General features: G+C 42.7%; 1 protein-coding gene across 1 annotated transcript in view; it reads right to left on the reverse strand.

Annotated features, from left to right (window-relative positions):
• HAPLN3 (hyaluronan and proteoglycan link protein 3) overlaps positions 1–24870 on the reverse strand; it is a 62854-nt gene that overhangs the window by 8500 nt on the left and 29484 nt on the right. Inside the window, exon 3 of the mRNA XM_056571916.1 lies at positions 9365–9736. Coding sequence (XP_056427891.1) covers positions 9365–9736 — 372 coding nt within the window. The remainder of the gene's footprint in view (positions 1–9364; positions 9737–24870) is intronic.

Genomic DNA, 24870 nt, shown 5'->3' on the forward strand with positions numbered 1-24870 from the left:
GTCTGACATTTCAGCGTACTTTCAGCCGATGCGACTTGTCGCTGAAAAGTCGCTTTTGATAAATTCAGCACCAATGCATTTTTCCGTCTAAAATAGACTAGAATGCATCATGTTCTAAAAATCCTCTAAAGCAAAATTTGCCAAAAAAGTCGCACATATTTAGGGGGAGATTTATCAAAACCTGTGCAGAGGAAAACTTGCCCAGTTGCCCATAGCAACCAATCAGCTTGCTGCTTTCATTTTTATGAAGGCCAGTGAAAAATGAAAGAAGCGATCTGATTGGTTGCTATGGGCAACTGGGCAAGTTTTCCTCTGCACAGGTTTTGATAAATCTCCCCCTTAGACTGCGACTTTCTGTGCAACAAATTTAGACAGGAAAAAACAGTCTAAATCCTTTGATAAATCTCCCCCCATATTACTGAAAAGCTGATATAAATATAAGCAGATAGATATAAATATGGTTTTAAAGGAGTACTCTGGTGAAAATGAACTTATCCCTTATCCACAGGAGCTGATCGCGGAGGGTCCGACTGCTGGTGCCCCCCACAATCTCCAGGATGGGACCCTGGTGCTCTCAGTGAGGAGCATGTGTGGTCTACTGGTAGACGGCACGTGCTCGATTCATTTCTATGGAACTATGGAATTAATTTCTATAAGGCTGTACTCGGGTCTTTTTGGTGCTCCCATAGAAATGAATATAGCGATGGTCAGCTGCAGCAAGCGCTCCTCAATGAGCGTCAGGTCCCATCCCGGTAATCACAGGGGGCCCCAGCGGTTGGACCCGCGTAATCAGCTACTTATCTTCTATCCTGTGGATAGGGGATACGTTAATTTTTTTGTTTTTTTCTGCCAGAGATCTCCTTTAAACTTTCATGTGTAAACTGGGTAGTCAGACTCCCTTTAACAACTTTGTGGTCCCCGCAAAGAGACCCCTGTCACTCTACCCCATCCAACCAGTACCCTGTTCTGTACTGACAAGGGACAAGACCCACAAAACAGATAACAGCAAATGGATATCTCTTCTTTTAAGAGGAGATTAAGGTTTGGCTGATAATCTCTAGTTGTATATCAAGGGCTCTTTAATACTTTGAAGATTGACCTTGATTAACTATATATTAGGGCAGTGTTTTCCAAACAGTGTGGCTCCAGCTGTTGAAAAACTACAACTCCCAGCATGCCTGGGCAGCCAAAGGCTGGCTGTGCATGCTGGGAGTTGTAGTTTTGCAACAGCTGGGGGCACACTGTTTAAAAAAAACACTGTATTAGGAATTTGCCTTATCAAAGTGAATGAGCCTGAGTAGCGGCAAAGAGTTCTTTGGTAAGGCTAGGTTCACATGGCCGTTGTCTCCCATCCCGCTATTCTCGCGTCATTGCTGCCAAACGGACCATACTAACAAACGGATGCAAACTGATACAAAAGGATGCCATTAAGTGGCCTCATGTTGTATCAGTTTTTAATGTTTATTTTCCATTTTTATTATATTGTCTGGCTACTTCCTGGTTCCTCACACCTCTTCTGAGCATGCTCAGACTTAAAGGGGTACTCCCGTGGAAAACTTTATTTTTTTAAATCAACTGGTGCCAGAAAGTTAAACAGATTTGTAAATTATTTCTATAAAAAAATCTTAATCTTTCCTGTACTTTTAAGGGTCTGTATACTACAGAGGAAATGGTTTTCTTTTTGGAACACAGAGCTCTCTGCTGATATCATGACCACAGTGCTCTCTGCTGACATCTCTGTCCATTTAAGGAACTGTCCAGAGCAGCATATGTTTGCTATGGATTTTTCTCCTACTCTGGACAGTTCCTAAAATGGACAGAGATGTCAGCAGAGAGCACTGTGCTCGTGATGTCAGCAGACAGCTCTGTGTTCCAAAGAGAAAAGCATTTCCTCTGTAGTATTTAGCAGCTAATAAGTACTGTAAGGATTAAGATTTTTTTAAATAGAAGTAATTTACAAATCTGTTTAACTTTCTGGCACCAGTTGATTTTAAAAAAAAGTATTCCACGGGAGTACCTCTTTAATAACGAATCAAAAACGTATTGGAAAAGACGGTTGCAACCTGAGACATTAAAAGGCTCATCCATTTTTAATCTCTTACCCATAGACTTCAATGGGAAATGTATAATATCCATTTCTATTTCGTTATTTTTAACGGGAGAAAAAATTCTGCATGCAACATCTTTTCCCCGTCAAAAAAAAGAAAAAAGAAACGGAACAGGAAGCAAACGGGTGATAAAGGACTGTAAAAAAAATCCCATTGACATCAATAGGATTCTTTTACAGCCGTTTGCAACCCATTTGAAATGGATTGATAACAGGCATTTATTAACAGGGGGAGACAGTAATGTGAATGAGCCCTAAGGCCAATTGGCCATTAAACATTGACCTACATGGAAACTATATCCACTGGGTGGTAGTAGAAAACTATAGCATCAATGATACCCTCATATATTAGAGTTGTGTTTTCCAAACAGTGTGCCTCCAGCTGTTGCAAAACTACAACTCCCAGCATGCCCGGACAGCCTTTGACTGTCCGGGCATGCTGGGAATTGTAGTTTTGCAACAGCTGGAGGCACATTGTTTGTAAAATACTGTATTAGGGAATTGCCTTCTGAATGAGCCTGAGTAGCCCATTGGCCAGTAAACAGTATCAGGAGAAAACACATCTATATATATATAACTCAACGTGTGTGTGTGTATGTATGCATGTATGTGTGTATGTTCCACGAAAACTTTCAAACGGCTAAAGATATTAACATGAAACTTGGCACACATGTTACTTATATGTCAGCAACAAACATAGGATAGGTAATTTAACCCTTACTCACCCCCATTTGCCAGGGGCGGGGCTTATGTTTAAAGTCCCATGCAAGTCAATGGGAAATATATGTTACCGCATAACTTCCAAACGGCTGGAGATATTTCCATGATACTTGGTCACATGTTACTTATATATCCACTTAATATATAGGATAGTTAATTTAACCCTTAACTACCCCCATTCGTGAGGGTCGGGGTTTTTGTTTAATGTCCCATGCAAATCAATGGAAAATGTATGTTCCCATATAATTTCCGTATGGCTGGAGATATTTCAATACCTGGTACATATATTACCGGTCGGGATAGGAGGTCGGGATAGGACGACGGGAAAGGAGGTGTGGATAGGAGGTTGGGATAGGATGTCGAGATAGGAGGACGGGATAGGAGGTTGAGATAGGAGGTTGAGATAGGAGGACGGGATAGGAGGTCAAGATAAGAGGTCGAGATAGGAGGTCGGGATAGGAGGTCGAGATAGGAGGTCGAGATAGGAGGTTGAGATATGAGGACGGGATAAGAGGTCGGGATAGGAGGTCAGGATAGGAGGACGGGATAGGAGGTTGAGATAGGAGGTCGAGAAAGGAGGACGGGATAGGAGGACGGGATAGGAGGACGGGATAGGAGGTCGGGATAGGAGGTCGGGATAGGAGTTCAGGATAGGAGGTCGGGATAGGAGCTCGAGATTGGAGGACGGGATAGGAGGTCGGGATAGGAGGATGGTATAGGAGGTTGAGATAGGAGGTCGAGAAAGGAGGACGGGATAGGAGGTCGGGATAGGAGGTCAGGATAGGAGGTCGAGATAGAAGGTTGAGATAGGAGGACGGGATAGGAGGTCGGGATAGGAGCTCGAGACTGGAGGACGGGATAGGAAATCGGGATAGGAGGTCGAGATAGGAGGTCGGGATAGGAGGTTGGGATAGGAGGATGGGATAGGAGGTCGGGATGTGGGGTTAGGATATGACAACAATATATGAGGACGGGATATGAAGTCAAAAGCTTCCTCCTTTTTTTATTTTCCTCCCCAACAAGGATTAGGAAGGAAAAACCAGGTAACGCCGGGTACTCAGCTAGTTTATATATAAATCCTAGGTAAACCTTTCGTATTGGGACTTAGTAAATAAGTATAATCTACAATCTTTCCTTTAAGTATGTGTTAGAAGACAAACAATAAAAAAGCTCGGCATAATGATACATTCTCAGGAAAACGCCTTTGTAAACTGAAGCCAGCCAACAACTACAGGGAAAATGTAGTATTACCTGCCAATTATTAATATGCTTTTATTAATAGTGTCTTATAGAGAAGCCAACAATACCCCTTCACATGTATACAGATATGATGCTCAGGATTTTCTGCTGCAGATTTCAATGTAAACTAAATGACTGAGCACAGCTTCTAATCTGCAGTTACATATCCTGTGCCTCAAATCTGCACAGGATACTGTACATGTGAATATATAAGCATGCCCCACATTAAATCAATTTTTGACTGATTTTAAAACCTAAAATAGAATTTTCCCTAAACCACATTTGAAATAACAAATCCTTTGGGAAAGATCAGATCAAAAGCCATGTATTCTAGAATACAGCTAATCTCCGTTTACTTTCTTCTATGCACCAATTCAGATTATCCTTCTGCTTCGTAATTAAAAAACATACAAACATTTCAATGGGAAGGAGTCTAATTGTCACAATGTTTCAAACATCTTGTCAACTGTGACATCTAGTGGCTGTTTTTGGCAGGACACTACGAGAAGACGGCATATTAGTAGCCATTTACTTATTATTTTCATCAAGAAGAAATTATAGCTGAACAACTAATGGCAAAATATTTTTTTTATTAATTATATATATATATATATATATATAAATATTTAAAAAAAGATATATATATATATATATATATATATATATATATATATGCATATATATATATATATATATATATATATATATATATATATATACGGAAATGATCTATCCATAAAAGGTTCTCTAAATTCCTAAATGTATTATTTCTGTTATCTGTGCCTGGTATGTTCAGGCTGTTATCTAGAAGCATGCCCGCCGGCCAGCATGGTGGGGGTGCACTGTATCCTGGAATAAAGACAAAGGCAGAGCTTCCTATGGCGTAATGTCGTTTGCGCAGGAGATTGTAACACGTCTAGAAAACAGTTAGAAGCACAGCTTTGCTCACCTGGTGGAGTTATGTGAGACACAACTGCTGTATGCGCATGAATAGAAAAGTAGTGATGCTTCCCGGAGTCGGCGCCAGGGCATCCCCAGCCGATTTGTAGATAGCGAACAAATATTGGAAACCACAAGGACATCTGCTTGTTAGATGCAAAGCTTACTTTATTTCAGCTACACAACAATGCATTTTGAGGCAGCAGTGCCTCTTCCTCAGGTAAAAGCCTTTTACCTGAGGAAGAGGTACTGCTGCCTCAAAACGCATTGTTGATTGGCTTAAATAAAGTAACCTTTGCATCTAACAAGCAGATGTCCTTGTGGTTTGTGCTATCCGACTTTTCCAAGATTTATTCGCTAGCATGGTGGCGGTGACAGGGCTGCCCCTTTGCTTCTCTCAAGATCACAGTCATCCCCCTCTTGTCTATGGAAGCACAGGCGACATATGGTTATTTGGTGATTCATTGCTGGCATTTCGTCCAGTTGCAATTTTAGAGGTAGATCCACAAAGAAAACTGTAGATCTGAATTTAGGATAAGGGAAACCATCAAAAGACATTTTAATTCCATTATAGGTTTCTAATGGTCCAATTTATCTACATCCAAACCATTTTATATGTTGAACATCTTGGCGAAACATTAACCTTTCTAACATACTTTATGGGAAAAAAACATGTGACCTGCTTTAAATAGAAATCATGGCTTAAAAAAAGACCACTAGGGGTCCCCATACCATCCACAACATGTTCCTTTCTAGCTTTAGCATTATCTTTGTTCCAGCTGAAGCACAGGCTAGGACAAAGTCCAGGAATTGATGGCAGGACTAGCACTCCACTGTGCTCACTCCTGTCCTGTCTGTCAGATTCCAGTCTGAAAACAGGGAAGAGGGGGGTACAGAGTAGCCTGCAGTGATTGGATGAAGAGACCCAGCACAGCACAACATACTCAGGAAGGAAAAGAATACATGGTGAGTGAGGACAGGCTCAGTGCTTTCCTTGAATACTCCCCTTTCTGAGCAGCGGATGTCAGAATGAGTGATTAGCAACACAGAGGGATTTGTAAGCCACATACAGAGGCTAGACTCATAAAAAAAAAACATGTAAAGCATCTGCATGGTCTAGTGAGTAATATATACAGTGATCCCTCAACTTACAATGGCCTCAACATACAATAGTTTCCGCATACAATGGTCTTTTCTGGACCAATGTAACTTGAAACCATACTCAACAGACAATGCTACGGACAGTCCAGTTCTGCAAAATATGTCAATGGCTGGAAGACCTGACCAATCAGAATGGGCATTTCACTGGTAAAACACCTGTATTACTGAAGCGTATGCACTGACTGGCTGTCTGTTAGCGCCTCCCTAAAGTACAGAGTGGAACTACATATTCTGTACTACTATTTACCTGTGCCAGGGTTAGCTGCTCTTTTTTTAGGACATTGTGTGTTCTGTACAGGACCCTGAAGAAGCTCCTGTCCTCTACATAGACAGTGATTTATAGCTTCCAGCAGATCTTTCTTACTTTTATATGTAAGGACTTGCTTTATCTACATCTACTTATTTTTCCTATTTTTGGATGACATTTTGGGGGCTTCAGAACCAATTACCAGGTTTCCATAGAGTTATGGTCTCAACATACAATGGTTTCAACATACAATGGTCGTCCTGGAACTAATTAATTTCGCCACTTGAGGGACCACTGTATAAGCATTATTTTTTTCTGTGATATGACAAGTATGTTTTAACCCCTTGATGACCATGGACGTGTATACACGTCCAGGCAGGATGCACGTTCCCGCACCAGGACGTGTATACTCGTCCATGGCTCTCGTGGGTGCTGCCCAGTGCACCCACGAGATCGCGGCAAGGACTTGGCTGTAACACACAGCCTGGACCCTGCCGGACTGCCGGGACCGAAGTAAACTTCGGTCCCGGCAGTTTAACCCTCACAGCCGCGGTCAGAAATGACCGCTGGCTGTAAGTGTTATGACAGAGGGAGGGAGCTCCCTCCGTCACCCCTACAGCACCCCACAGCGTGATCGCGGGGTGTTGTGTGTAATCCTCGGCGGGCGGGGACCTGCCGCACTGCTGGGACCGAAGACAACTTCGGTCCCGGCAGTTTAACCCTTACAGCCGCGGTCGGAAGCGACCGCGAGCTGTAAGGAGTTTTGACAGAGGGAGGGGGCTCCCTCTGTCTCTCTCCTGTATCAACCCACAATGATCGCGGGGTGCTGCTGCTTACCTGGGCAGCTGGAGGTCTTTACAAGGACCCCCAGGTCTGCCCTGGTTATTGCCTGTGAGGACGTGCCAGAGGCATATCCTCATATGCTGCCTGCTAGTGTAAAACTAGCAAGCAGCATATATCTGCAATGCTTTGGAATACTAAGTATTCCAAAGCATAAAAAAGTGAAAAAATAAATAAAATGAATAAAAGTGTATAAAAACAAGAAGTATAAAAAGAAAGTGTAAAAAAAATAAATAAAAAAAAAGTGTGAAAAAAGTGTAAAAAAATAATAAAAACACATTTATTAAATAAATATAGTAAAAAATAAAAATGTATAATGTGTAGGATCACACGGCACATATCCGCAGCATATTACATGCTGCGGATGCCCACCAACAGTAACAATAATGAGCTCCCTGCTGCGGCTGGGTAGCTTTGTGTGTCCACTAATAGCGGCGGATTTCCTGCCAGCAGTCATGAGCGGACACACTGAGCTACCCAGCCACAGCAGTGACCTCGCCCTTGTGACTGCTGGGGGGCATCCGCGGTGGGAAATATGCTGCGGATGTGCTCTATGTGACCCTACACTGCGTCCCATTCATACTGCTTTTCCGCAGTGTTAGAGGTATCCGTCAGCATCATGTCAAAAAGAGTGATGCTGACGTATACTGTAGCAGCTCCATTCATTTCTGACTGCTACAGTATACATTGGATCCCTTTTTTGACATGACAACGGACACCTGTACTGCAGAAACGCAGTATGAATGGGGACTATTCATATAATGATGCCCTGAAAGCCAAAGGGGGCTCCTCTCCCTTGGGGTCCTACCACGCGGCAAAGGAACCAAATATGGCCTAAGCGGGGGTATTTCCAAACACGGGCCGAGCAGCTCAATAAAATATAGGGTGCATTTCTTGCAATATCAGAAGTGATGTACAAAAAATATGCCCCCCAAATGATACATTTGTGAAAAAAGGCAAATTTCGAATTTTTAACCCTGACATTGTAATAATTCCTGCCAAAAAACGATGGTGTTAAAATACTCACTGTACCCCCTAACGAATACCTTGAGGGGTCTAGTTTTTAAAATTTGGTAATTTGGGGGGTGTTCCTATGTTCTACTACCTTAAAATTTCTGCAAACCTTGCATAGCACACAGAAAAAACTATGTACTTTTCAAATTTTCAAAATTTTCAAAATTTCAAGTTCAATTGTAAAGCTTCTAACTAATTTAAAATGTTAATTAAAAACAAAAAACACCTGAAAGTATAAGTTTCATAAACTATTTGGTCAGTATGTATACATATATGCAACCTGTTAGTGTTAAAATAGCAAAAAATCGTAATTTTTTTTCACATTTCATGATTTTTTGCATTGTAAAAAAAAAACTACAAATGATATCGGCTTACTTTTACTATGTACATGAAGGACAACTTGTGACAAAAAAACAATGTCATAATTATCGTGATTGGCAAAACTTTACCAGAGTTATTCTCTAATAAAGACAGACATCCCCGATTTGAAAAAACAGGCCTGGTCTTTCAGGGGCGTACAGGTTTATTTGGGGTGGACTTTAAGGGGTTAAATGTATTCCCGTACTTTGCAAAAATATTTGACATGTCACAGAGACATTACATCCCTACAGTAGATTGGTTCTATTGTATGTCTATAGCGCTTATCTCCTGCAGCAAAAAGGATGTTTCAGTGAAACTTGAAGTACTGCGCACAGCCGCACGCTTCTCCCAACTCGTTCTAATGATTGTGGGGTCTGAACCTCATGACTCCAACTAATTGAAACTTTTCACATGTCAAAAGTTTTTGCAAATAACAGGAACACTTTAATCTGTTTTTTAAATAACTTTATAATCTATTTTGCATAAAATTCCTTATTATTTTGAAGATCTCTTTGCTGTCAATGCATGAACACATTCCTCCGTACATTCAGAAGCTGTCCTGGTCATGTATACATATAATGTCAAGATTTTTCAAGGACATTTTACCTGTTGTCCAGGGTAAGAGAGACATCTGTATTGATAACCTATTTAGCCATAGACCCATAAACAACATGACTTACTGTTGTTCCTACTAACATCTATTGTTCAGTGTTGATGTATGTATATTTTTTGCTCACCTCGCAATTCCAATTCTACAATTCCACTTTCGTCTTCAAGTCCATCAATGACTTCACACTTGTACTTCCCATAATCCTCCAGACGTAAATCAGTGATAACAAGAGACACCTCATTGGGCTTATTTTGATGCAAATGGACTCGCCCTTTGTATTCCCCAAAACTACGGTGCCTTAAACCGATAGCCACCAGCACATCCTTCTCCTTGGTGTTATCGTTGTGCAGCTTGGCCCACTTGATGCGGAGTCTTCTTGGAGATTGTATTTCTGGTTCATAGTGGTATGTGCATGGCAGCGTGATGTTACCACCGCGGTAGGCAAAGAGGGCGTCCTCTGGAGTATTAACCACAAGTTTTACACCATTGAACTGAATAACTGTAATATAAAGCAAAAAGAGCACTCAGAAAACTGAAATTACATTGTGTTTTATTGTTTACTATCTCATGATAGAAAAGTATTTCCTCAGTTAATTCTGTGGTTGTTAGAGGTGATCCCAAGACCACAACTTATCACAGGATAAGTCGTAAGTATCTGATCAGGGGGCATCGGGTCGCTTGGACCCCCTATAATCCAAGATTCCATTGCATGGGCTCCACATTGGATGGTATATGCTCTGGCCATTTAGTAGACATTTAATGATAACAACACATCCAATTTAACTAAGTGCAGTATTTTAATATGGAGGGGATAACCGTGTATTCACTCACTCATGTGATGTGGGGATCTAATTTGTCTGGAAGTCATCCTGTGCCCAAACAGGGAATGCCCTCATGCACTCACAACCAAATCATCACATGGGCCACATCGCCTGTGACCCCCAATCAGGGGCATGAATTGCGGTTAGATATGCATAACCTCATGTAAATTTTGACAAAGGCATTTAAACTGGTCAAATAGACAGCACAGAGCAATCAATCTCCCTCCATGCCGATTACTAGCAGCGGCCCTTGGTAAGAGGTTAACAAGAATTCCCCCTCCCTTCCCCTGAAGATAACCATGGTCCCTTGTCCCACTTGTGAATAAAGTGGCAGTCGAGTATACACAGTTGACCCCCACCCCTTATATGTGATAAATTATAATCTTGTTATAATCCCTTAGGCGAGATTGGGAAAAGTGATTAGTAGAAAAACTTGTTAAACTTTTTACCAGAGTATTACTTAAAGGACAGCATCATCAGCAGTATCTGTATGACCATGAAGCCTATAACCAAGTTTGGAATGGGGCTTTAATTCATGATGTTAAAGGCTGTGATTTTCAGCTTGACTGTAACACGATTTTAGTATGAAATTCATTCTGAAGATTGAACACTAGAGGGAGACAGTTTTCAACTTTACAACTATGTGGTCTGCAAAACTCTACATTACAGCCAACATGGGTATACAACTTAGTATAACTTACTACACAAAACAATAGAAAACAAACAAATTAATAAAGCAATAAATAAATGAATAAAAAAAAAATAAGCAATTGCATCCATTGAAAAATGTAACAAATGAAGGATTCTAAACAAAGCATGAAAAAGTGAACATTGTGTGATTCCAGGAGGCTGTGATATAAAGGAATTTTTGGCAAGTTCCTCACATTGGAGGGTCATCAATGGTCATTGGTCATTTTCTTAATGTAATAAGTTAGACATCATAGGCGTGCGCACGGGGTGTGCCAGGTGTGCCTGGGCACACCCTAATCAAGCCAGAGGGGGGGGGGGTCCGCGGCCGCCACTGAGCAGCCAGCAGGGGGCCCCCATCACATTCTGGGCATTCTCGGTTACCTTTCTGCGGCGGCCCCCGCGTTCACTTTAAAAACGCAGGGGCCGCAGGGAGGTAGCGCACGCAGGGACATCACTGACGAGGAGGACACATTAGGTGCAGTACAGTTCTCCACATTAGGTGCAGTACAGTTCCCCCACATTAGGTGCACCTAATGTGGGGGAACTGTACTGCACCTAATGTGGGGGAACTATACTGCACATAATGTGGGGGAACTGTACTGCACCTAATGTGGGGGAACTGTACTGCACCTAACGTGGGGGAATTGTACTGCACCTTATGTGGGGAAACTGTACTGCACCTAATGTGGGGAAACTGTACTGCCAACCTAATGTGGGGGAACTGTACTGCACCTAATGTAGGGGAACTATACTGCACCTAATGTGGAGAATTATACTACACCTAATGTGGGGGAACTATACTGCACCTAATGTGGGGGAACTATACTGCACCTAATGTGGGGGAACTATACTGCCAACCTAATGTGGGGGAACTATACTGCACCTAATATGGGGGAACTGTATTGCACCTGATGTGGGGGAACTGTACTGCACCTAATGTGGGGGAACTGTACTGCACCTAATGTGGGGGAACTGTACTGCATCGAATGTGGGGGAACTATACTGCACCAGTATAGTTCCCCCACATTAGGTGCAGTACAGTTCCCCCACATTAGGTTGGCAGTATAGTACCCCCACATTAGTTGCAGTACAGTTCTCCCACATTAGGTGCAGTATAGTTCCCACACATTAGGTGAAGTATAGTTCCCCCACATTAGGTGCAGTTTAGTTCCGCCACATTAGGTGCAGTATGGTTCCCCCACATTAGGTGCAGTACAGTTCCCCCACCTTAGGTGCTGTACAGTTCCCCCACATTAGGTGGCACCTAATGTGGGGGAACTGTACTGCACCTAATGGGGGGGAACTATACTGCACCTAATGTGGGGGAACTGTACTGCACCTAATGTGGGGGAACTATACTGCACCTAATGTGGGGGAACTGTACGGCACCTAATGTGGGGGAACTATACTGCCAACCTAAACATTGATTTAGAACTCTTTGCCTTTTTGTGATACCTCTCTGTGAAGTGTTTAACTAAAAGTATTACTATGGTAGTTCGGTTATCTGCCAGATTCTCAACATATAGGATAATCTTACCCTTTTCTTTTAACCCCTTTTTTCAGAAACGTTTGATTAGGAACATGTTCACACAATGCGTTTTTGCACCTGCAGTTTGGATGCGTTTTTTACAGCAAAGGCCCTGAAGTATTGCATATATGAAAGTGTAAATATCAGAATTGGAGCCTGGGACATAGGTGGACTAATTGAGTGACTATAAAGACTACATACGGTGAACATGCTTTATCAGAAACCTGTAATTCTGAAAACACGGTTTCCGGAGATGCGAACAGGAGTGTAGGGACTATTCCGGATTAACAACTGCTAGTTCGCATAAATACATAGTGCTATACAGTCAGGCCCCTTTGCTTGCATCTAAGCACATTGTACTTAAAATATAAAAATTACGCAGTTATTGATTCATTTTAATACATACAGTGACAAAGATAGAACTGCTCCGTGAACGCCGTCTAGTGCGGTAAGGAGAGGGCATCAACCTTCACCATAGATAAACTCTAACAAGACACCTAAGTAAGTTTCTCTGCAATAATATATAGTGATACAAAGTCGATACAATTCTGTGAAACGGACACAGTAACTGGATTGTTCACTTAATAGAATTTTTCTTCATTTTATTTTTTTTGCCTAGTGAACATAACTAATATCACCATATTTATCAGAACTTTCCTATCTCATACAGAAACTAATAAACCAACTGTACTAAGTAAGTGTATTCCCATATGGGTGTTCCTTTTATGTGCACCGATACACAAGTCTAATTTTTCCTTTGAGTCTATACTGCCAACCTAATGTGGGGGAACTATACTGCACCTAATGTGGGGGAACTGTACTGCACCTAATGTGAGGGAACTATACTGGTGCAGTATAGTTCCCCCACATTAGGTGAAGTACAGTTCCCCCACATTTGGTGCAGTACAGTTCCCCCACATTAGCTGCTGTACAGTTCCCCCACATTAGGTGGCACCTAATGTGGGGGAACTGTACTGCACCTAATATGGGGGAACTATACACTGAGGACAAGCATGGCTCTGTGCACTGAGGACAAGCAGGGCTCTGTGCAGTGAGGACAAGCAGGGCTCTGTACACTGAGGACAAGCAGGGTTCTGTGCAGTGAGGACAAGTAGGGTTCTGTGCACTGAGGACAAGCCGGGCTCTGTACACCGAGGACAAGCAGGGATCTGTGCACTGAGGATAAGCAGGTCTCTGTACACTGAGGACAAGCAGGGCTCTGTGCAGTGAGGACAAGTAGGGCTCTGTACACCGAGGACAAGCAGGGATCTGTACACTGAGGGCAAGCAGGGTTCTGTGCACTAAGGACAAGCCAGGCTCTATAAACTTAGGACAAGCATGGCTCTGTGCAGTGAGGACAAGCAGGGCTCTGTAAACTGAGGACAAGCAGGGTTCTGTGCAGTGAGGACAAGTAGGGCTCTATGCACTGAGGACAAGCAGGGCTCTGAACTCCGAGGACAAGCAGGGCTCTGTACACCGAGGACAAGCAGGGATCTGTATACTGAGGAAAAGCAGGGCTCTATACACTGAGGACAAGCAGGGCTCTGTACACTGAGGACAAGCAGGGATCTGTACACTGAGGACAAGCAGGGCTCTATACACTGGGGACAAGCAGGGCTCTGTACACTGAGGACAAGCAGGGCTCTGTGCACTGAGGACAAGCAGGACTCTGTGCACTGAGGACAATCACGGCTCTGTGCACTGAGGACAAGCATGGCTCTGTTCGGTGAGGGCAAGCAGGGCTCTGTAGACTGAGGACAAGCCGGGCTCTTTACACCGAGGACAAGCAGGGATCTGTGCACCGAGGACAAGCAGGGATCTGTGCACTGAGGACAAGCAGGGCTCTGTACACTGAGGACAAGCAGGGCTCTGTGCACTGAGGACAAGCAGGGCTCTGTACACTGAGGACAAGCAGGGCTCTGTACAGTGAGGACAAGCAGGGCTCTGTGCAGTGAGGAAAAGCAGGGCTCTGTGCAGAGAGGCTCTGTTACATGCTCCCGACTCACACATCAGGATGATTGACAAGCCAGGAACCTGCACGGAGCCCTGTTTGTGCACCCACACATGCTGTAATTGGGTTCCTCATAGAAACACACAGACAATAGCTGCAGGGACAGCATTATTTCCCCCAACACGCATTTTACACATTGTATATTACAAATTTACATTTTTTAATCATTGTATATTACAACTATACATGTAATAGTATTATCTACAACATATTAAAAGTTTTTGTTAAAGACAGGTACTCTTAAGATTTTCACTCTGTGTTTTTACAGGTTTTACTGGAATTTTGTAACACGATGTAGCTTCATACCTGTGAATCATTTTCTAAAGGATCTTTTGCGTTATCAGTATTATTATGTTGTAATTTTTGGCTAGTTTTAGACAAGCTGTCTTCCCATCAGAAACCTAGCCAAGAAGAGCATTTACTACTGCCAGGCTTAGCAGAATCCCAATAGTGTTGTCTGATCCTCATCCCAGCAAATCAGACTACCACCCCCAGCCTCCAGAAGAGGTCTTTGTAACAAAGCAAATGCCAGGAGAGCTTATACATCAAAGTGCTTTCTGTGTCCTGTCTGCAGTGTGATGCCAGCAAATTCACACTATGTTATCTAATGAAAGTGACCAGATTTTCTTTCTTATCTCTCTCTTGTATGATCACTATTGAGAATCCCACACTAATATATTAGAGAATGGCATAAATAGCCATCACCCTGTATAATCTTGTAATAGAAACTGTTCCATGTACATGCTGGAGCAATATAAAGCAAAACCCTCTTTAAGACGACCCTAAAATTTGCATTAAAATGTTGTTTTCTAAGTGGGTCATCTTCTCTAAGAATATGGCCAATATGCATAATATATGGTGGAACTGGAAATCTGACACAGGATATCAGGTCTATAGGTGGTCTTTTTGGAGGTTTTCTAATAGGAATATGTTCACACAGCACCGGGTACATGACAGATTTTCTGTGGCAGAAACATTTGCCACATAAATCCTGATTCTGGCCTCCACAGAAAGAATTGAATTGTTTTCTAGGAATTTTCTAGGACTACAATATTGCTTTAAAAATCAGCACAGGGACAGGGCATGATGGGAGGCCAAGGGATGGTGGGAGTAGACTTGCCCCGCGCAGGTATGCATGCACGTCTGCTCCAAGCCCCTAACACGTCCCTGCCTCTGACCCTGTGATATCAATACCAGGCAAAGGCAGTGGCAGGTGCAGCCACCCGCCCCACATCGCAGCAGTGATCTCCAGGAAGGTGAGGAGACAGGGGATGGGCTGCCGCATCGGGGGTGCTGGGGGTGATAGATTCATGAGGGGGGGGGGGTTTACATTGCTTGATGAGGAGACCGAGGATGGTGTGTGTGTGGGGGGGGGGTTATTCATTGATAAGGAGACCAAGGATAGGGGGTGGGGGGTTATTCATTGATGAGGCGACTGAGGATGGGTTGCAGATTGGGGGAGGGGGTGATTTATGAGGAGATAGAGGATGGGGGGGGGTTTATTCATTGATGAGCCGAGGGGGGGAATGTGATGGATTGATGAGGAGACCACAGTGGTGGTGGTACCTAACAATGAGGAGACTGAGAATGGGGTGCAGGGGGGGATTGAATGATGAGGAGACTGAGGGTGGGGTGCAGGGGGGGTTGGACTTGGTGGTGGTGTATGAGGTGTTGAGGAGACTGAGAATGGGGTGCAGGGGGATTGAATTGTTAGGAGACTGAGGATGGGGTGTGGGGGTTGGACTTGGTGGTGGTGTATGAGGTGATGAGGAGACTGAGAATGGGGTACAGGGGGTCTGGGTGGTGTGGTGTATGAGGTGATGAGGAGACTGAGGATGGGGTACGGGGTAGGGGGTTTGGACTGGGTGGCGGTGTATGAGGTGATGAAGAGACTGAGGATGGGGTATGGGGGGGCTGGGTGGTGGTATATGAGATGATGGGGAGACAGAGAATGGGGTACAGGGGGGGAGCTGGATGCCAGTGTATGAGGTGATGAGCAGGAGACTGAGGATGGGGTGCCCGGGGGGTTGTGGGTGGTGGTGTATGAGGTAATGACTTATTATTTATTTTATTTTTTATTTAATTTATTTATATAGCGCCTTGGGTAAAGACTTAGGTATCCGGGGGGGGGGGGGGGGCAGAGAAGCCTGGAGAAGGACAGAGAAGTCTGGAGGAGGATAGATGGGACTGGAGGACAGTGCAGGAGTGGGATTCAGCTGGACTAAGAAGAAACACTGTGTGACAGTATTATTATTATGGGAAAAGTGTGTGGCAGGGTTATGTTTGGAGGGTACAGTTTATGGCAGGGTTATATTCTGAGGATACAGCTTGTGGCAGTATTTTACTCAGGGGTTACAGTGTTTTGCAGAAATTCATTCAGGGGGTACAGTGTATGGCAATAATATATTTAGAGGGTACAGTCTGTGGCAGTATTATGTTCAGTGGGTACAGTGTGTGGCAATAATATATTTAGAGGGTACAGTGGGTAGCAATATTTTACTCAGGGGTTACAGTGGTTGGCAGTATTATATTCAGGGGGCACAGTTTCTGGCAGTATTATATTCAGGAAACACAGTATTTGGCAGGAATATAATGATTAATGTCTTTATATAGTGTGATAAGGTGGCAAGGAAAGGGTGTATATCCTTTGCTCACCCTGGAGAATCTCTAACCTGCTTCTGTAATGAGGCAGCAGGGAAGGGAGGTGTATATGAGATGATGACTCAGTCTGATCTGTGCTGATCTGGGATCTGTATGCTGGCTGTTAGAGGGGGAGACACATGGGCCCTGTTTAGGTAACACGCAGAAGGTGCTGCGAGTGGTCCAAGTTCAGGTGTGAACTGGTAGTAAAACAGGTTGCAGGTGGCACAGGTTTTTAACTGGATGAGGGAAGCTCAGCAGTTGAAAGACAGGGCATGCTGTGAGTTATAGTCAGCAACCAGACGGTCTAGGACTTTATTTTGTTACTGTTTAAGTTTTGTTTTTACCTGCAACCTGTGCAAATAAAGCTGGCAAGGAGCCAGACTTGTATGAGGAACTGTGGTCTTCTGAGTTATTGTGAGGAACGTGTCCTGTGGCAAGTGACCAGGACGATCCGAGAGCTAATCCCCAAGACGGTTCGTCACAATATAGAATGAGGATCTGCTGACAAGCTGAGGAATATATGATGTCCGGGCGTCAGACTCTGCAGAGAAGATGGAGCTGGAAGAAGACCTGGTGCCCGGACAAGATGAGAAAGAAAAGACAAGAGAAGATGTCGCTTAGGTCACTGATATCACTGTGTTTTCTGTCTGACCCAATCTGTGGCTCTCCAGCTGTTGCAAAACAACAACTTCCATAATGCCTAAGGATCTCCAGACACAATGGGAGTTGTAGCTTTATAACAGCTGGAGAGCCACTTAAACCAAGGCAATTGGTGGGGGTCTAAGCAGTTGGACCCCCACCATAAAAATAGGCTGCTTATTTTAAAATGCCAAGCCTATTTTTGGCCCAGTCCGGCCCTGCCTGTAAGTCGTTATTATCTTTGTGTGGTCGAGGCCAGGTAAGGGATTCGTCAGGGATTGGGGAAGCGGGTTGTTGAGGGGCCCAGGACAACTTTTGACATCGGGGTCCTGTGATTTCTATCTATGCCCCTGCGCCACCACATCCATCCTTAAGGTCCCTGATTGTGTTGTGTTGGCAGAAAAGTTGAAAATGCTGTTCAGCTGGGACCAAGCACTATCAGGAGGGGAATCAGGGCAGGAGACAATAATTTCATAACATTTTTTATCCTAGCACAGGCCATACACCACAACTGTGTGGCGTCTGACAAAACCTTTAATGGGACTGGGCTACATTGAGCTGCAGTACTAGTAGAAGCCAATGCAAAATGTATGAAGTTGTGTCTGGTAAACAATAAAAGGGCATTTCCAATCAGCTCATTGGTGGGTGTACTGAGAGTCGAACTTCCTCTAATTTAATATAGGTTTCCTTCAAGTTGCTGAAATTTCATCTTTACCTTGTCCAACATATGACAGTTCTGGTTTATTATAACATACAATATCATGTAGGTAAGAAGTATAAATAGGGCGAGATTAACATAGGGGCTATTGGAGCTTCAGCTCCAGGCCTCTTCTTGAAAATAGGCCCAGACAGCCCCCACACCCCAAAAAATGTTTTGTACAGGGGGCGTGACTTCATAGAGAGGCGTGGTCTATACCAAAGGAGGCGTGGTTTGTGATACATGTGTCGGAAGTCATCTGTAATCGCTGGTCACCTTGTTAAGGTTAGTTAAGTTAAAGTTCAACATGCTGGGAGTTGTTGTTTAGGGTGAACTGCAGAGCCATAGGCTGTATCAGAGCATTCTGTGAGTTGTAGTTAGTAACTTACTGTAACTTACAGCATGTTCTAAAACAGTGTATGGCTCAACAGCTGACCGAAAACCACATCTCCCAGCATGTTGCACTATAACCTATACTATATTACTAAGTAGTGCAACATGCGCTAAGTTGTAGTTTTGGTATAGGTCAGCTGCAGAGTCATGTCAGGGCATGCTGGTAGTTGCAGTTATTTACAAATTACAACTTCCAGAATGCCCTGATACAGCCTATGGCTCTGCAGCTGTCTAAAAACAAATCTACAACTTCCAGCATGTGGCATAATAACTTCTACTATTCAACAATATAATGCAACATGCTGGGAGTTGTAGTTATGGTTTGGGTCAGCTGCAATGCTAAAGGCTATATCAGAAATGTATAAAAGAGAAAAACGAGGTGGAGACCGGTATGGCGCTTGACAGTGCTGGGTCACTGGATCAAGGAAATGAGAATACACAGATTTCTTGAGTGCTTACCTTCTAAGCTGCGTTGGCAGGGTGTTTACTGCTGTTAGGCATATACAGTATGTGGAAGCAGCTGGCCATTGGACCTGGTACCATATAGGAGCCTGAGCAGAAGAGTAGAGGAAATCAAGATATCCTGGCAAGAAGTCATGAGGAGAAAATACGACTTGCAGCGCTTTTCCAATAATCAATGTCCAGTAGGGATGTATGGTGAATGTAAAAGTTGCGTTATTTCAGGTAAAGCATACAGGATAAAGCAGGACTATATACTGTACCTGAAATAAAGCAACTTTTACATACACCATACACCCCTACTGGACACTGATTATTGGGAAAGCGCTGCAAGTCGGATTTCTTGCCAGGATATCCTGATTTCCTCTTCTCATAGGCTATATCAGGCCATGCTGGAAGTTGTAGTCAGTAACTAACTGCAACACCCAGCATACCCTGACAAAGACTATGGCTTTGTAGCTGACCAATAACTTGTACTACATTTAAAAAATAAAATGGGCTGGGCAAGTCATTTATGGTTTTGGTTTTTGGCTCCGACTTAGCTAGCTAACTACCTACTACCTACTTATATGCAAAAAAAAAAATGTTCCGCAGCACTCCAGAATCGATTCAAAGTGATTTATTTTCCCATGTAAAAGATACAACATTTCACTGGCCTCACGTCGGCTTTTTCAAACATGCATGCTTGAAAAAGCCGGCGTGAGGCCAGTGAAACGTTGCATTTTTTACATGGGAAAATAAATCACTTTGAATCGATTCTGGAGTGCTGCGGAACCTTTTTTTTTTCTTTTTGCATATGGCTAAATACCAGATCTTGACCTTGACTGCATTCTCTGCTGGCACTCACTTCACTTGTACCTTGACTGGGCTGATTTCCTGCTTGGATAACTACCTAGCTAGCTATCTACCTACCTACCTGGCACCCTACCTAGCAAAGAAGCTACCTAACTAGCTTCCTACCTACCTGGCTAACAACCTACCTACCGTCATATTTACCCACTTGGGAGGGGGAGAACAAACTACCTACCTAATACCACCCGTAGGGTGCGTTCACATGTGCATATTTTTGCTACCTGTTGATTTTAATGGGTGGCAAAATCTGCTACAGCAAGTCTGCATTAGAAAATATGCAAGCATGAAGCAGGATCTGACTCCTATTTTGTGCAGCTGATTTTGCTACTCATTCAAGTTAATGGGTAGCAAAATCAGCTGCACATAATATACTGCAAAAATATGCAGCAGATCGTGTATGTGTGAACATACCCTTAGGGTAGGGTCACACGTAACGGATAGTGTTGAGCACGAATATTCTAAATGCAAATATCGTCACTTCGCAATTTCACGAATATTTAGAATATAGTGATATATATTCCTTATGACAAATATTCGGTTTATTTTTGTGCAAATTTTTATGCGAATATCGGCACTTCCAGACTGGACACTGATCCCTCTTCTTTTAGGTGAGATATTAGTGCACATGCGCACTATGCGAATTTCATTAGGAATTTTCACATGAAAAAAAAAGAACAAACATAGCGAATATGTAAAGTTCGCAAACATAGGACGAATATTCATCCATATATTCGCAAAATATTGCAAATTTGAATATGGCCCCTGCTGCTCATCACTAGTAATGGATCCGTAGCGTATTTTATGCTACGGATCCACGGATGACTCAACCCTATGTCCTGCTTCAGTACGGTGCATTAGTCAGTCACTGCGTGATGTATACTGTGTTCCTGATGCATCAGTATTATCTGGACCTTGTATTATTTGTATACTATTTATTATTGGTATTGTTTGTCTGTTTATAATGGTTTTTACCCAGTATGGTGCTATTATCCAGGCTTTGTGTGACTATATAATTTGTACCATGTAACAGTACAATGGTAATATGTATTGTGATAATATTCCCCCTTGTATACTGGTATTAGTGGTAATATTGGTGTCAGTATACAGGATTTGGTCAGTAAAAGTATGATCTTATTATATATGATGATAATATATTTCTCCTCGTATACTGGTAATATTGGTCTCAGTATTCAGGATTAGTTCAGTAACAGTATGAGGGTAATATGTATGGTGATAATATTCCTCTTTGTATACTGGTATTATTGAAAATATTGCTCTCAGTATACATGATTTGGTCAGTAACAGTATGGGGGTAATATGTATGGTGATATTTCCTCCTTGTATACTGATATTATTGGTAATATTGTTCTCAGTATACAGAATTTGGTCAGTAACAGTATGATGGTAATATGTATGGTGATAATTTTCCTCCTTGTATATTGGTATTATTGGTAGTATTGGTCAGTATACAGGAATTGGTCAGTAACAGTATGATGGTAATATGTATGGCAATAGTATTCCTCCTTGTATACTGATTTATTGGTCATGGAAAATTACATTTAAGTGGTACTCCACCCCTAAATATCTTATCCCCTACCCAAAGCCCCCCCCCCCCCTCCCCTGGCAACCACAGCTGCCACACCCACTCCATTCATGTCTATGGAAGGGGGTGTGACAGCTGTGCATTACTCCTTTGGATAGGGAATAAAACGTCTGGGGTAGAGAAAAATTACCAGATGTAGTTTCATTGTTTTGCTTGAATCTAGTATGTTTTTTGTGAGTTTTTTTCAGTAAGGTTTTTTGATCTGTTTTTTGTTCTCTTGTTAGGGCTTTTTCAAGTACATCTTTTGGGTAGCCTCTCAATGACAGGCATTCCATAAGGACTTTTGCCTGTAAATCAAAGGAATGTGCTGAGCTATTGATGCATTTAACCGCAACAGCTGCCCATAGGGTACAGTTGTCCTAGTGTGAATGGGGTGGTAGCTTGAGTAGTAAAGAATTGTATTTGTGGCAGTTGGCTTTCGATAACCTTGTGTATGGAGATGACCATTCTGTAATTTAACCTGTACATCCAGGAACTATATTTCCTCTGCATTCCATCTTGATGTCAATTTTTTGTTCATTTCATTTACATTTAACATAGATACGAACTAATTAAACTCCTCCGGGGATCCACTCCACAGCATGTAGATGTCATCCACGAAGCGGAAATAACACCTCACATGCTTTAGGTGTAGATTCCCGGATGAGAAGACGTATTTTTCCTCGAAGCATGCCAAAAATTAATTAGCCAGTGTACATGCGAGGGGTGTACCAATCGCTGTGCCGCCATTGTGAGAAAACCATTGTTCATCAAATTGGAAAACATTGTTTTTCAATATAAAGCTTAAAGCTTCACAAATACAATCCACAAAACTCTAACTTTTATCTGTTCTCCTTAAAATTTGTTTAATACAGTAAATTGCAACATCCTGGGGAACACGTGTGTATAAAGACTCCACGTCTATTGATGTGAGTAATAAGCCCTCAGTAACCAGAATTTCTTCCAGTGCGGCCAATATTTTGTTAGTGTCTTTTACTAGAGCAGGTACTCTGTCTAGTAGGGGACGTAATAGCCAATCAATATATTGTGATAGGGGCTCGGTTAATGAACCTACCCCTGCCACAATAAGTTGCCCAGGAGGAGAGATGAGAGTTCTGTGGATTTTTGGTACAAAGTATCATTTAGCATTTTTTGGGTGTAATGGTAATAATTTCTCTTTCGCTTTTTTCTGAAAGTACTCCTTTTTCTACCTGCTTACGTAAAAGTGTTCACCCAGACTAATAGAGCATGTAAATACCGAACACAAAGGATGTACAGATAAACTATTGTTTATGCACAATACAAAAAATACATGCAGAAGAAGGCCAGGACATTGTAAAAAAAAGTTAAGAGAAATAGAAACAAGAACATGAATGCAAGAGAAGGCAGGGTTAAATGATAGAATTGATATGGGAGTCTCTCTATGACATTTTGTATATGGTCTTTTATAAATAGATTTTCTATACTTACCGTATTTATCGGGTTATACCACGCACCGGCCTATAACACGCACCCTCATTTTACCAAGGATATTTGGGTAAAAAAAGTTTTTTACCCAAATATCCATGGTAAAATGAGGGTGCATGTGTGTGCATGTGTATACCCCAATACACCCCCAGGAAAGGCAGCGGGAGAGAGGCTGTCGCTGCCCGCTTCACTGCCCCTGCCAGTCCTGGGGTCTAGAGCCCTGCTGCCGCCGAAGAGGGAGTGTACTTAAGATATGGAGCACAGGTCATAGGAAATGGTCTCTCGAAGTTCCGCAAGGAAAGAAACAGCTGTCACCAATTAGTGCGTACTGGCGTCCTTAACTCGCAGCGGAATGTAGCCGCCGTACTATGTGCCTGAATGCCGGAGATTGACTGTTCCTGGTAGACCAGCAGTGCCTGCACTTTCTATACTGCTTTGTTTGGATTGTTTCTTATCTAATATTTGGTTGCACACCCATTGGAAAAAATTCCTATAACCATCAATAACCATCAATAAGCTTCTTACACCTCTCAGCCGGAATGTTGGACCACTCTTCCTTTGCAAACTACTCCAGGTCTCTCTTATTGGAAGGGCGCCTTTTCCCAACAGCAATTTTAAGATCTCTCCACAGGTGTTCAATGGGATTTAGCTCTGTACTCATTGCTGATCATTTCAGAACTCTCCAGCGCTTTGTTGCCATCCATTTCTGGGTGCTTTTTGACATATGTTTAGGGTCATTGTTCTACTGGAAGACCCAAGATCTTGGATGCCAGCCCAGCTTTCTGACACTGGGCTGTACAGTGCGACCCAAAATCCATTGGAAATTCTCAGCTTTCATGATGCCTTGCACTCATTCAAGGCACCCAGTGCCAGAGGCAGTAAAAAAAAAACTAAAACATCATTGAACCTCCACCATAGTTCTCTGTAGGTACTGTGTTCTTTTCTTTGCAGGCCTCATTCCATTTTCGGTAAACACTAGAATGATGTGCTTTACCAAAAAGCTCTATCTTGTTCTCATCTGTCCACAAGACGTTTTCCCAGAAGGATTTTGGCTTACTAAAGTTCATTTTGGCAAAATGTAGTCTTGCTTTTTTTTATGTCTCTGTGTCAGCAGTGGGGTCCTCCTGGGTCTCCTGCCATAGATCTTCATTTCATTTAAATGTCAACGGATAGTTTGCGCTGACTCTGATGCTCCCTAAGCCTGCAGGACAGCTTGAATATCTTTGGAACTTGTTTGGGGCTGCTTATCCACCATTTGGACTATCCTGCGTTGACACCATTCATCAATTTTTTTCTTCCGTTCACGCACTTGGAGATTACCTACAGTGCCATGGGTTGCAAACTTCTTGATAATGATGCGCACTGTGGACAAAGGCAAATCTAGATCTCTGGAGTTGGACTTGTTGTAACCTTGAGATTGTTGATATTTTTCCACAATTTTGGTTCTCAAGTTCTCAGACAGTTCTTGTCTCCTCTTTCCATTGTCCATGCTTAGTGTGGCACACATAGACACAATGCAAAGACTAAGTGAACTTCTCTCCTTTTTATCTGCTTTCTGGTGTGATTTTTATATTGCCCACACCTGTTACTTGCCCAAAGTGAGTTTAAAGGGGTACTCCGGTGCTTACACATCTTATCCCCTATCCAAAGGATCATGGGGACATTTTGGTTTGTGTATTTTATTGCTAGCTACATATCTAACTGGCTACCTACCTACCTAGCTAACAACCTACCTGGCTACCTACTTACCTGTATTCCAAAGAAGATGCAGTGGCACTCAAATGGTGAAAAAAAAAAGTTAATTATTTATTCATCTTGAATGTGCAAAAAGGCGACGTTTGGGCTGACTCA

The sequence above is a fragment of the Hyla sarda genome, chromosome 4, assembly GCF_029499605.1.
Source record: "Hyla sarda isolate aHylSar1 chromosome 4, aHylSar1.hap1, whole genome shotgun sequence".
Taxonomy (NCBI): domain Eukaryota; kingdom Metazoa; phylum Chordata; class Amphibia; order Anura; family Hylidae; genus Hyla; species Hyla sarda.